At 44.1% G+C, this 13,812-nt stretch overlaps 2 protein-coding genes across 2 annotated transcripts; both read left to right on the top strand.

Annotated features, from left to right (window-relative positions):
• Nucleotides 1-488: 488 nt before the first annotated feature.
• LOC127773999 (auxin-responsive protein IAA19) lies at nucleotides 489-4,675 on the top strand. Its single transcript, XM_052300260.1, has 5 exons — nucleotides 489-986; nucleotides 1,639-1,868; nucleotides 2,672-2,813; nucleotides 3,522-3,583; nucleotides 4,346-4,675. The coding sequence occupies exons 1-5, from the start codon at nucleotides 604-606 to the stop codon at nucleotides 4,381-4,383; spliced, it is 855 nt and encodes a 284-aa protein (XP_052156220.1). The 5' UTR covers nucleotides 489-603; the 3' UTR covers nucleotides 4,384-4,675.
• Nucleotides 4,676-10,243: 5,568 nt separating this feature from the next.
• Nucleotides 10,244-11,801, top strand: LOC127773134 (uncharacterized). Its single transcript, XM_052299159.1, has one exon. It carries the CDS (start codon nucleotides 10,518-10,520, stop codon nucleotides 11,604-11,606), a length of 1,089 nt encoding a protein of 362 aa, XP_052155119.1. The 5' UTR covers nucleotides 10,244-10,517; the 3' UTR covers nucleotides 11,607-11,801.
• Nucleotides 11,802-13,812: the final 2,011 nt, after the last annotated feature.

Here is a 13,812-nt window from a genome sequence, read left to right as displayed (position 1 = left end):
GTATAGGACATGAGCTTGGGTTTCAACACAACAAGCGATACAACCTACCACTGCACCATAACACCAATATCGCTAAAATGGACTTTATGACCTTTCAGAAAGTCGGTGCCAATGTGATTGGCTCTTAGGGTAGATGAGGTGCCTTAGTGCCTATGTGGCAAAGTCCGAGCGTTAAGCCACCAAATTTATTTGTGCTGAGATGTTGCTAGCTATTGATATTAACGTAAAACCGATGATTTTTTTAAACAAAAGTTTTCGTGAAGGTTTAGTTATGAAATATGTATTTCTAAAAGGGCCAAATGGTCAAACTTTCAGGGTCTCAAAACGGTCATCAGCGGAGATGCTCTGTCACACACGTTTATACTAAAGTCTACTCTGGGAAAGGATAAAAATGGCGCAAACACTATGCGCACCCGGGAAACCACCCCGCCCGAAAAAAGGGCGACAAAATAGAAAGCCAATTCCTCCCCGTGTCGGCCACTTCTCCCTTTAAGCTCTCTCCTCCCCTTCTCCAAGAGAAGAACAAAAAGACATTCGCTTTCGCCTCTTCTCCCCCTCTCCTCTCCTTTCCTCTCCTCTCTGCGTGTGCATCTCTCGATTCCGATGCCGCCGCCGCCGCCGCCGCTCGAAGCGCGAGACTACATCGGGCTCGGGGCGACCCCGGCCTCGTCCTCCTCCTCCTGCTGCGCGTCGACCCCCGTCGCCGAGGTCGTCGGGGCGCACCTCGCGCTCCGCCTCGGCCTCCCGGGGTCGGAGTCGCCCGCCCGCGCTGAGGCGGAGGCTGTCGTCGTCGACGCCGCGCTCACGCTCGGCCCTGCTCCTCCTCCCAGGGGCGGCGCCAAGCGCGGGTTCGTCGACTCCCTCGACCGATCCGAGGGCCGTCGTGCTGCTGCCACCGCCGGTGATGATGAGAGGGGCGTGAGGGAGGAGGAGGAGGAGGAGAAGGGGTTGGGGGAAGCTGCTGCTGGAGCTCCGCGAGCTGCCAAGTAAGCATGCGTGCTCCTGTTTGGTTTTGAGTTGGTTTGATTTAGAGCTCTCTGGGCTAATTTATAGCTTGTTAAATATAGGAATATTTGATTTGCTGGTTTGATGGCGCTTCATTAGTTCTAGATGTTAAAATAGGAGCAGTAATTAAATTGATACTAGTTCTCATGGTTATTTTCTCTGGAATGTAGAAATGATCAAATACATAGTAATAGTATATTTTGCTGTGCTAATTGTTAGTCAACAGTTATAAAGTTTGAATCTTGAGACACACGTGCGCTTTATGTTCATCATTGGAGGGGGTACTTGCTAAACTGAACACGGAAGAAAAAGATTCCTGGTAAAACCGCCACCTGACTGGAAAAAGCTCGAGCTTTGTTGAAAAATTGTCACATAACCAGGTGTTGTGACCAAATGGTGCTGCCTCTCTTGATTTTCCACCTGCACTGGTACTGTTGCTCAGGTGATATAACTAAACTGCTTAGGAGTTAGGATAGAGATATGTAATAAACTACTTGTAACCAGGTCTTGAAGGGTTCAAGGGACCTGAGTTCAATTTTTTCATGAAGTTGGTGGTTAGTTGAAGATCATATGTCACTAGATATATGTTTTGTTCTGAAACATTTAGTCTGATAGTATGTGTTTATGCGCTAGGGCACAAGTTGTTGGATGGCCACCTGTGCGAAGCTACCGGAAGAATACATTGGCCGCCAGTGCCACAAAGACAAAGGGGGAAGACCAAGGCAAAAGTGAGGTAGGATGTTGCTATGTTAAGGTCAGCATGGATGGAGCCCCATACCTTAGGAAGGTTGACCTCAAGACCTATTCAAGCTATGAAGATCTTTCACTTGCTCTTGAGAAGATGTTCAGCTGCTTTATCACTGGTGAGTATTTCTGTTTTCTGTTTGTTTCTTTGTAGATTTGTTCAATTTGCTTTCTTTTGCATGTAGCTTTAGATGCCAGTTAGTTTGGTTGTGTACTTGTGTCATTGCGTGCATCCTTATTTGGTACATAGACTGGAAGTAAGTTATACTTCCATTATCCAAAAAAAATCAATTTGTGTGCATTAGTTTGATGAAATAGAACGATATTTTGTGTGCATTAAATATGTAGTTAAGACAGATATTCTGTGTAATGAAATATTCCATTATCTAATAAAAGACTGATATAATCCATGTCTTTTTTCCTCGCTTTTGGAAGATCTTCGGAGTTATAAAATAATGTAATGATAGAAGGGGAAGCTGATGCATGGCTACTAGTGGATTTGGTCTAGCTGGACTACAGTTGCCAGATTATTTTGACTAAGCATAATTCTTCATCTGAGTCAAGTAGCCAAGAACTAACCGTAGAACAATAAGTGCTGTGCTTAGATGCTAAACCCTGTTTTCCTATGTGGCGGTGAAACAATAGAAAAGTGATAATGAAGTCCATTAGTAAAAAGAGAACTCTTGCGGTAACTATGTTTGTTTAAAATTTGATTTGCTTACTTTACCGATATTTTGACACAGTTATTGTGTTTGCACCGTATGTTTGTGTAAGTTGAAATAGCATTTCCATTTTTACTAAGCCCATGTATACCTTGATTTTGGGACGCTCGTGTGTATTCAACTACAAAAGTGCTTTCTATTGTCTGTATTTTACATATATCCAGGAAACATATTAATGGTTGACTTGTTTTGCAATACAGGTAGGAGCAGTTCACATAAAACATCAAAAAGAGACAGGCTGACTGATGGTTCTAGGGCTGATGCCCTTAAGGACCAAGAGTATGTTCTTACCTATGAAGACAAGGATGCTGACTGGATGCTTGTTGGTGATCTTCCTTGGGAGTGAGTTCTAACTTTGTGATCATGCATCTTATCTTATTTAAATTGTGATGGTTTTTATGATTTTCTCTTGCGGCATTCTTGTCTTGCATAGAATACGTTCAGACATTCAGATAACAGTATTCTTCTGCTGTTGATGCAGTAACTGTAGTTAGGAGATCTTGATAGTGTATGATGGGAGCTTGATTTACCAATAATGTTACTTCTTCTAGTGGTTTGAACTCGATAACACATTACTAACACTTATGATGATATTTGGAGTCAACTAAAATTATGCAAACCAATGCCCTGTAACTTGCTGAAAAGTTAGATGGACTCGTGTAAAATGTTTATTCAAGTCTCTCTCTCTAGAGTTCTCTGACTACTCCAGTTTCACTCTTCAGTATGAATTAGAATTATAAATCCTTTCTGAATTTTGATTGTTCTCTTTGAGAAAGTTCGAGTTCTATGGGCAATGTTTTTTCATACTTTTAGTTGGCACATTTCAAGAGTTTGTACAGTCTACCAATAAAAATTTATCTTGTATAAAAATGTGTCACTCCCACCCCTCAGTACTACACTGTTTCGTATATCAACAGACAAAATTGTTCACAAGTTCAATATGACCTATGAATTGTTTGACTGAGCTACCATGTTTTTTTTTCCCGATGTTTCAGCAGTTATTTACAATCATTCTTGGTTACCATCTAATATCTTGTACATCATTTTCAGCTTGTTTACTACTAGTTGTCGGAAACTGCGGATCATGAGAGGTTCAGATGCTGCTGGAATGGGTATGTGCAATATCTGTAGCACTTGGCCATACTTTGATTTCAGGGTTTCATGAGACAAATTAATCATTCAAGCATTCACATGCTTTTCCATTGAGATGCGCATTATGCTAATATTGGTGATAACTTGGACCTTGCTGGTTAGTTATACCTGTACAATTACAAATAAATTATGTCACATGTTTAAATTTTTCATTGATGTTTATTGGCATAGCCTCAGATAACTTGAGTAACAGTAACTCGGTAAGACATAAGACATGAAAAAGGTGAGGATATCGCATGAAATTTACCAGTCCTACAATTGAAGACACAAATCTGATTGTATCCTTGATTTTGGAATAAAGCAAGTGAACAAATACAACATGTTCTTTGGCCTTTGGAGGTATATTCCTAAAATACAGAATACAAATATAACTGCACGCCTTATGCATCGTCTATTGCAACAAATCACTAGTGATTTGGCTGAAGGTGGATCAGTCCACATTGCTAAAATGCTAAAAGCCTAAAACTATTTTGACTTAATCTGGATGACCTGGAACTCTGCAACTAAGTATCACAGATCTGCCTTTATATTTAGAGGCATATGTAAACATCATTTTCCATTGGTATCTGATATTTGGGAACACTGGTGGATGCTCTCTCATTAGCTAGCAGCATTTTTCTTATGGGGTTTTGACCGTAACTTCTTGATAACTTAATGCATCGATTCCTTAACGAATATGTATTGATTTGTCCTTGTCTGAAGTATCTTCTGTGTCCCTGCAGCTCCGAGATCACTGGAACAGACAGGTCAGAACAAATAGTTGCCCGAGCTTTCATCATCTGGACAGCAAATGTGTGGACCAAGTTTGCTGTAGCAAGTTTCCGCTGAGGGGTGCAGTGTTTTACCTGAAGTATCTCTGCTATTAGTTTATTTACGTGTGTAGTGAAATCTGTGGCGTATTGTAAAACAGCCATTTTACCTACGAGGTTGTCTTGTGTCAATCTGTAGATGGTCGATTTTGTCTTTGAAAGATCAAGTCAGGCTGCTTAATGCTTCCTGTGTGATACTTTCATCAATTCTCTCATATATATATTATCTGGAGTTGCACTTGATATTGTATCCACTACAAATTACCAATCTTGTCAACACGTGGTTTTGATCTTGCGCCGATCTGTGTGGCAGCCAATCTTGTTTTTCAGCCTGAAGCTCAAAACTCTGATGACTATCCCAACCTGGGAAAGATAGCATTTCTGCAGTGTAGTTGGGTGGATCTTCCCTATGCATCTTTGCCTGAAACTCGTAGCTCTGAATCTCTGATGACTATCCCTATCCTTTTGGCTGGCATCTCTGCCTATCTCTGTAATATACCGTACTAAGTATGTAAATTGTGGCTTGTCTTAAAAAGTTCTCTTTTTTTTTTGTTGAATTTTGAACCTATTGTGCTTGGCAGCTCCCAGATGAATACTACTACCTGTTTTTCATGGCATGATGGCAATCCTCTGACGGCCAGGTGCCTATGGTATGCTTCCATACCTTGGTGCTCTTCAGATTCTGAAATGACTAGTGCGTTGTCTACATACGCTTACCTGTATCCGAGTTCAGTGATCTCTGCAAACTTGTGTCCAAACAGTTGCTGCCAAGTTGAAGCATGGGTAGCAACTATAGCAAGCTTGCTGTTCATCCTCCACACCTGACACTCTTGTTCAAACCAGAATAAAGAACAGAAAAGCAAAGGTTTTACATATAACTCCATACATCCAGCATGCTACCGAGAAGCATAAGAGCCCAGACCATACCAATGTTACAACAGGCCGTGGGCTTACACTACACATGCCCGTCGTGTCCGATTGACATCCCTATTGACTTACTTCATCCAATGATCCCACAACAACGAGGGATCATCCAGTGGCGGAGCTAGAAAATTTTTAAAACTCAGATAAATCTAATTATAATAAGTATTTGCTATGAAAATTATGTGTTCATTTCTACTCTCTCCGTCCCACAATATAAGAGATTTTGAGTTTTTGATTGTAGTGTTTAACCACTCATCTTATTAAAAAAAATTGTGCAAATATAAAAAACGAAAAGTTGTGCTTAAAGTACTTTGGATAATAAAGTAAGTCAAAATAAATAAATAATAATTTCAAAATTTTTTGAATAAGACGAGTGGTCAAACAGTGTAAGCAAGAACTTAAAATCCCTTATATTATGAGACGGTGTTATACTTCCTCTGTTTCACAATGTAAGACTTTCTAGCATTACCCACATTCATTTAGATGTTAATAAATCTAGACATATGTATGCGTTTAGATTTATTAACATCTATATGTATATAAAAAATGCTAGAAACTTTTACCTTATGAAACGGATAGAGTATTAAAGTTTACAACGTGTTCGCTGCGACGAGCTTGGGCCACTGTCTACGGGTCGCCGAGCGGTGGCTCCGCCACTGAGGTCATCGATGAACGGTACGAGATAGCACACTGGACCCAGAGGAGGAGCGCTGATCTCGAGGCCGCCGGCGACCGGGTGGCCAGACCGGCCGGCCGAGAGCGCCGGGGACCATCGGAGCGGCGGGCGCGGCGGCCATGGATGCACGTACGGACGCTTTGGATCAGTACTCCTCCGAGCTTGACAACACATACGGCGGCTGGCCCAGCAGATGGGCCCTAAGCTTCAGACGTACTACACCATGTCCGGTCCGATCGAGAACCAAAGCGAAATCAAAACTCGAAGGGTGTGTTTGGCAAATGGGATATGACAGGTGGGGGATAGGAAAATAGAAATGGATAAATGGCTAGGATTAAATGAGGTGTGAAGAATGGATGGCTAGAATGTAATATTGTCTTTTGAAGGGTGGGATATTATTTCCTAATCCTATTTGCCAAACAAAGCCGAAAGGCGATCGAATGAATCAAACGATCGATATGATCCAATTGTGACTTTGACAACAAGCCCCTCGGTCGGTCTCGGTGGATAATAATAAGGACATGCCTACAAATCAGGCGCCTTATTTTTATTTTTTTTAAAAAAGCCAGGCGCTGTTTCACCAAGTGGATCGAAAATCTTTCACTTAATAGATCGAAAATATTTTAATCTTTTAAAAAGCTGAAACACAACCAAATCACCTCATAAAACATTTTGTTACAACGTATGAAACAACGGTTTCCAAAAAATCGGACGTTGTTTTACCCTATATAAAAACAATGTTTCAACGAATATCGAAAAGAGTGTTTCGGTTCTTTAAAAAAAGCGAAACACGATCAGATCACTAGATCAAACAATTTGGTTCAACGTATGCAACAAACGATTTAAAGCCATTGCAATACTTAAACCCCGTGTACATCAACAAATCACGTGTCCATTAAGATGAAATTATTAAAACACATTATAAAAATTTTACTGCAACATTTCATCTATGCACAATGAAACATCACGAATACGCTAGCTGAAACATTGTTTGTCGGAAAAAAAAAGAAACGAATCCTCCTTAATAGGACGTTTTCGTTATATCTGGATGCCTGTTGCAACGGGCGCGTGTGGTGGGGGCGCGTGAGGCGTGGGCGGCGCGGGGCGTCCGATTGTTTTTCTCCCCATCGGACAGCCGACGGGGAGGATTTATGTAATAATAACATAGTAGAGTAAAACATCTGTGTGATCGAAACAACTAAACGTAGCACACAGATCGTTCACAAGCTGCGTAGCTCGATCCTGGCCTCTCGTACGTACGTACGCATTGGATCCACCAGCTGCAGGCAGGTACGCGTGTTCGTCGTATATATATGCACGGCACGCGCGCACAAGGCATGTGTAAGGCTGGCATGAGAGAGCTCGTCGTACGTGCACTGCGACGCCCGGTGCATCATCAGCGACAGGTCTGGGACTCGTCTCAGCCGGGAGGGACCATATATGCCATGGATCGACGGGCACGTCCATTCATAAACCGCAGCCTCTATCTTCCATGCATCGAGGTGTGAACCATTCCACGAGTAACGATTCACTCACTCTAATTCACCAGCTGGATGAACTAATTAAATTTTGTTTTAAACTTTCCAAAATTGATTGTTTAGTTGAACTAAAACAAACCAGCCGACTCACCGACTGCATGTACGTGTCATGTGCATGGCGCAGAATGCACAAGGCATAAGGCTACCCATACATAAATTGTAGCCTTTATGCATCGAGGTGTGAATGACGGTTCACTCTATCTATTTCAATAAAAGGTGTGTTCAGTTCAGGCTAAAATTAGAAGTTTGGCTAAAATTAAAACGATATGACAGAAAAGTTGGAAGTTTACGTGTGTAGAAAAGTTTGGATGTGATGGAAAAGTTGAAAGTTTTAAAAAAAAGAACTAAACTCGGCCAAAATAAGCCACTGTCTCCGTTTTATATTATAAGCCATTTGAATTTTTTTTCTTTAGGTTTGATCAAATATATAGATAAAATTAACAACCTCTACAACACCAAATTAGTCTCATTAAATTTAACATTGATAATATATTTGTTTTGTAAAATCAAACAATTTATAATATAAAAATAAAACAGAGATCATAGATTTTATTTTGAATTGATTATTTAGTTAAACTAGAGCGTGCCAACTGCGGGCCCGTGTGGCCCGCATCCATCCTACTCACACTCGAGTCGACAGCCCCAGTGGGCGAGCACCCTCCGGTCACATGGTCCCTGGGCCCCTCCTGCATTGCGACTAGCCGGCTACTACTCCCGAATAATTAACCGAGCCGATCTCGCGGGCAAGTTCGTTCAATTCGTTGGCGTGGAAGAACAACAAACTGGAGTTTTATGGATGTCACTCTACGGACATGCCCATCACCTTAAATGAACACCCGTCCGTCAGGGGGCGTGTACTGCTGTGCCAACACGAGGTCACGAGCTGTATATGATACTACTATCTCCATATTTTAATGTATGACGCCATTGACTTTTTATTTAACGTTCGACCATTCGTCCTATTTAAAAAATTTATACAATTATCATTTATTTTATTGTGACTCAATTCATCATCAAATGTTCTTTAAGTACGATATAAATACTTTTATATTTGCACGAAAATTTTAAATAAAACGAATGGTCAAACGTTGGTCGAAAAGTTAACGGCGTCATACATTAAAATACGGAGGGTACATTACATGGTCCTGCATGTACGGAGTATATATCCAACGCACACGTACTTTCCTTAGTTCGATCTGTTCGTTGTCCATGCATATATATATATACATCCATCCGTTCATGATCTGTCCAGCGATTGAATTACACGTTATATGCGTGTGGCTAGCTAGCTCTTCTTGGATACTTCTACTCTAGTAGTATGATGAGACACGATCCTAGCTAAGCTTGGCTCTATTTTCTCCACCTTAAAAAAGAAAAACTTAATTTAAAATAGGATGTGACCTATTTTCAAACAATGAGTTTAAACCAGAGCTTCTTCAGATTCGCTGTTTTACTATATGTCACAACTTATTTTTGATTAAGTTTTGTTTGGACAGAAGAAGTGTTCTTTGCGTGGACAAAAATCGAAATGGTACTCCCTCCGTCTCAAAAAAAAGATAAATACTAGGTTTTCGTATCTAACTTTTGACTGTCTATCTTATATGAATTTTTTTATAATTAGTATTTTTATTGTTGTTAAATGATAAAACATGATTAATACTTTATGCATGAGTTGTTCTTTAAATTTTTTTTATAATTTTTTTAAATAAGAGAGACGGTTAAACTGTTGGACACGGGAACATAAGGATTGTTTTTTTTAAGGACGGAAGAGGAGTAGGAGGTAGGAATAGGTTGGATCGGCGACGACAGGCGGTCCAATAATGCAGATGCGTGCAGTCGCTCTCGCCGGCAGCATAGCATAGCAGCAGCGACGGGCGGCAGCATGCATGATTGCACATCCCCAGATCCGACGCAGTCCTCATCGACTATTGCTGCGCAGTGCTCCGTACCTCGCGCACGGTTCGCTATCGCTCGCAGCTCCGCACTCGCAGCTAGCGCTTCGAATATGGAACCCCCCAGCTCATGGCTCGCTCTCGTCCCTGTTGTTTAGACTTTAGAGGGGTTCTAATAGTTACGGTATCTTCTAAAATCTTGAATTCTTATAACTGATTTATATTCAGATCCTATAAATCAATAGCTAAACTAACTAACGGTAAAAAGATTAAAAAGAAGTGCATCTTTATTTCTTATCAGCTGGTTACTCATCAGCTGCGTCTTGAAACGAAATAAAGGCTTTCCCAGGGTGGCAATTTTCCCGTTAGGGCCTAACCCCACCCCGTTACCATCCCTAAGGCTTTTCCTTGTGTGCCCTGGGGGCGTTTGCAACATTGTTGATAACTTTATTTGTCCTTATTTTTTATTCCCTTAAAATATTGGTATTTGTATTGCATGTCACATAAATAACCAACTTGTGATTAGTACTACCACTATCTCAAAATAAGTTATTCTAATACATGACATTTTCTAGTTGGGACGAAGGTAGTATGTACTATGTCTATCCTAAAATATAAATATATATAAAATATAAGAATATATGATTAAATATGATATATTCTAATAATATAAATCTGAATAACGAAATATCATGTTATTACCAATATAAACAGAATATGTCTCGTCTCATCCTCAATCTGTTATTTAGATTTTGAGACAGTGACAGTAGGAGAGACCACCTGCTCCGCACTGCATGCACTCGCCGCATATTTACTTTTCACCGCGCCGTTAAACGCCATCGCATCGCGGGGGATCTCCTCTCCTCCTCCTCCACACATGCATGCACACCACCCTCGCATCGCATTCAATTCCCGCTTGCCCCCACCACCTCCCTCCATATCAACATCCCGCCACTCCCATCTCCCCACTGCTGCTCCTCACTCCACTCTGCTCGCTCTCTCGCTCGCTAGCTATAGCCTATAGCTAGGTACCTAGAAGCCTAGAGGATTAGGATATGAGCCGCGCGCAGCCTGGCGGGGCGGCCGCCGCAGGCGGCGGCGCGGCGAGGCTCAAGCCGTCCCCAAGGGCGCTCTTCTCGTGCGGGATCTTCAGCACCTGCACGCACCCGGCGCTCAGCCCGACGGCCACGCCCAACAACAATGTCGTGGCGGGGATGGGCGGGGCCAAGGGCGGATCGGGCACGCCGTGCGGCGGGGATGCGGCCGCGGCGTCGCCGGTCGTGGAGGCGGCGGCGCCGGCGGTGGAGATGAGTAGTCATCATCAGCATCCGCAGCAGCAGCAGCAGCAGCAGGGTGCGGCGGTGCAGAGGAGCGTCGGGCCGTCGTCGTCCTCGTCGTCGTCCTCGTCTTCGGCGTCGCAGAGCTTCACGCAGTGGAGGCTGCCGGTGCATCACCCGCCGCAAGCGTCGGGGTCGGCGGGAGGAGGAGGAGGTGGTGGAGGTGGGGGTGGGGGTGCGGTGATGATGAGCGCGGAGGAGAAGTTCGCGGCGGGGGAGGTGGTGGCGGCGCTGCGGACGGTGGAGAGGGAGATGGAGGCGGCGGCGAGGGCGGTGCCGGTCGCCGTCGTGGCCGGGGTCGTGGCGGCGGTGCGGGAGCCGGCGACGGCGAGGCTCGCGGCGAAGGTGCTGTTGGTCGTGCTGCTGGAAGAAGGGAACAGGGAGGCGGCCGTCGAGGCCGGCGCGGCGTCGGCGGCCGTGGAGGCGGTGGCGGCGTCCGGGCCGGCGGGGGCCACGGCGGAGCGCGCGCTGGCGGCGCTGGAGCTCCTCTGCACCGCCGCCGGCGGCGCCGCGGCCGTGCGGAGGGAGCCCCTGGCCGCGCCCGTGCTGGCGCGCGCCGTGGAGGGCATGGCCGGCCGCGGACGCGAGTGCGCCATCGGCGTCCTGGCGGCCATCTACGGCAGGAACGGCGACGAGGCCGCCTCGTCGCCGCCGTCGCCGCCGCCGCCGGAGGTGGTGAAGGCGGTGGTGGCGGCGATGCAGGGGGAGTGCAGCGCGCGGGGGCGGCGCAAGGGCGCGCAGCTGCTGCGCGCGCTGCAGGAGGGCGGCCGCCTCGGCCTCGCGTGGGACGGCGTCGGCGAGCCCTGACAATGTGGGCCCAGGAAGCCAGCCTCTCGCGATCCTGGGCCCCACCCGCAGTGAGAGAGTGAGACAGGGAATGGGTGGGCCCAGCGTGTTGGGGGTGAGCGATTAAAACGGTGCTGTCCCCTTTGGCGACTGATTTGTGGTCACCACTGTAGGTTTGTGATGAATGTGTACGATCTGTTCCCTGAAATTTGTCCCCACGCTGCATGCCGCATCTTGCTCCATTACCCCAAATTTTCCATTCAATTACTCAACCATCAAAATTTCAAAATTTCATCCGCCAGGCATAATTCAAACTCCCTCTACATGTAAAATGAAGATTCAAGCCTTGTTAACTTACACACCATCAAACTCCTGTTCCATTTCATCAGTTGGTACCGAAACAAAGAGGAACAGGCAATGCATTTTTGGAGTAATTTCACGAAAACGAGCAAGCAGAAAAGAAAAAGAATCCAAGGTGATAGCAAATGAACAGTAGACGACGCTGGCAATGCCATTCCCAACGCCCATATTTCTGTCCAGACAAACACACCATTCGCTGCATCTTTCGCCGAGAGAGCTTGAAATAGCTTCTGGCCTCTGCTGCTGAGCCCGTTTGGTGGTAGCAGCAAAACGCAGCAACTGCAGTAGCGACTGTTCATCTTCACCGGCCAATTCCTCTGCTTTTGCCATCCTCCTCGCTCTCGCTTTGGCATCTGCTTTGCTTTTCAATGCAAAAGGCTTTACTAGAATTCAGACACTCCTCGTCACTCTTTTCTTTTATCGCACCGTCGAATAGTTGACTTTAGCATCTGTCAGAGCCTGACTGACACACTCTCTGACTGACTGACTGAATGACTGTGACTTCACTGTAGTGTGACGACTTCTTTTCAGAAGTTCAGGACTCCTCTTTTCCTTTCTTTCTCTCTCTCTCTCTTTTTTTTTTCAGTTTTTGCAACACCAAACTGACCAAACAAAGCGATTGTATTCCTACTGCAGCGTCCACTTCAGTTCACTACAGTAGCATAGTATATGTTCAGTTCACTGTGTGTGAAAATACTTGCTGAAATGTGAATTTTGCCATCCTGGGATTCTTGTATTATGGCAGAGAAGAAAAGAGGCCTGTTCTTGTCAAATCTTGGGGCAGCTTTCAGATTCAGATACATGTGCATGAACTGCAGGGAGAAAAGGAGATTCGAGCTACCTAGATGGAGAGTCGTCCATCGCATCATGAGTTCATCACCCGAAAAGGAGTCTGATACTGTTCCTTGCTACAGTTCAGTTCGACGCCATTTTCCACAGTACATGTGCCTGCACAGTTTCACGCCATTTTCAGAGAAATATTTTTTCGGGAATAATTTTCAGAGAAATATTTTGTTTCTATTTCTTTTTTGGGCCTATTTTTCGATTGGATTGAGTTTAGCAGGCCGGTAATTTGTTGGGCCTTGTCTCTGTAGTTGCATACAAATGGGCCACATGGACTGCTTACAACATCAAGTGAAATTCAGAAATATTCAGAATTCAGAAGCAAAACTAGACAGTGCTGTCAAAATGGAAGAACTAGAGTTTAATTTCCTAGAATTACTGGGCAAATCACGGACGGAATTATTCTCTTTGGTAGTGCATTAATCAAATATGCAGATAAAATACGAGTACATTTTCAACACGGAACTTACGTGTGTTTCTTCTGTGGAATTTAAAATAAGTTCTTGATGAGATCAATGACACGAACGCTTTGAATCTATGAATTATTATAAGCCTGTAGCACGCAACGCAATCCAATCATGAATCAAGAAAGGCCATGGGATGTTAGCGTCAGTCAATGGCTGGATCCATCCGTCACCGTGATTAACAGTTTGCTACTGCTACTTGCTTGCCGTTCTGAATTTTCTTCTTTTTGTTTATTCTGTTAAGCAGTGCTAGAAGAACTACTGATTCTTTTATTTCTTTCTTTCTCTTTCATACCTCTTTTTATAATTGCATTAGCATGCCAGATACAAGGGGATTAGTGTGATAGCGAACCACTGATTAGCAATAAATATGGTGATTATGAGAGAATTGTATGGTTAATCCAGGACCACATGTGCTTGCTCATCAAATAATACGAGTTATGTAGGGTTAAGCACCAGCATGATGCTAGATGAAGTCACATCTGATCATATCAATGAACAAAAACAAAAAAGCTAGCCAAGCCTCTCTCTGAACTTTGTTCCTAGTGGGTGTACGTAGA

This window comes from Oryza glaberrima, chromosome 5 (genome assembly GCF_000147395.1).
Source record: "Oryza glaberrima chromosome 5, OglaRS2, whole genome shotgun sequence".
In the NCBI taxonomy this organism is placed as follows: Eukaryota; Viridiplantae; Streptophyta; class Magnoliopsida; order Poales; family Poaceae; genus Oryza; species Oryza glaberrima.
The sequence above is the reverse complement of the archived record's forward strand: the minus strand, read 5'-3'. Positions and strand labels throughout refer to the sequence as shown.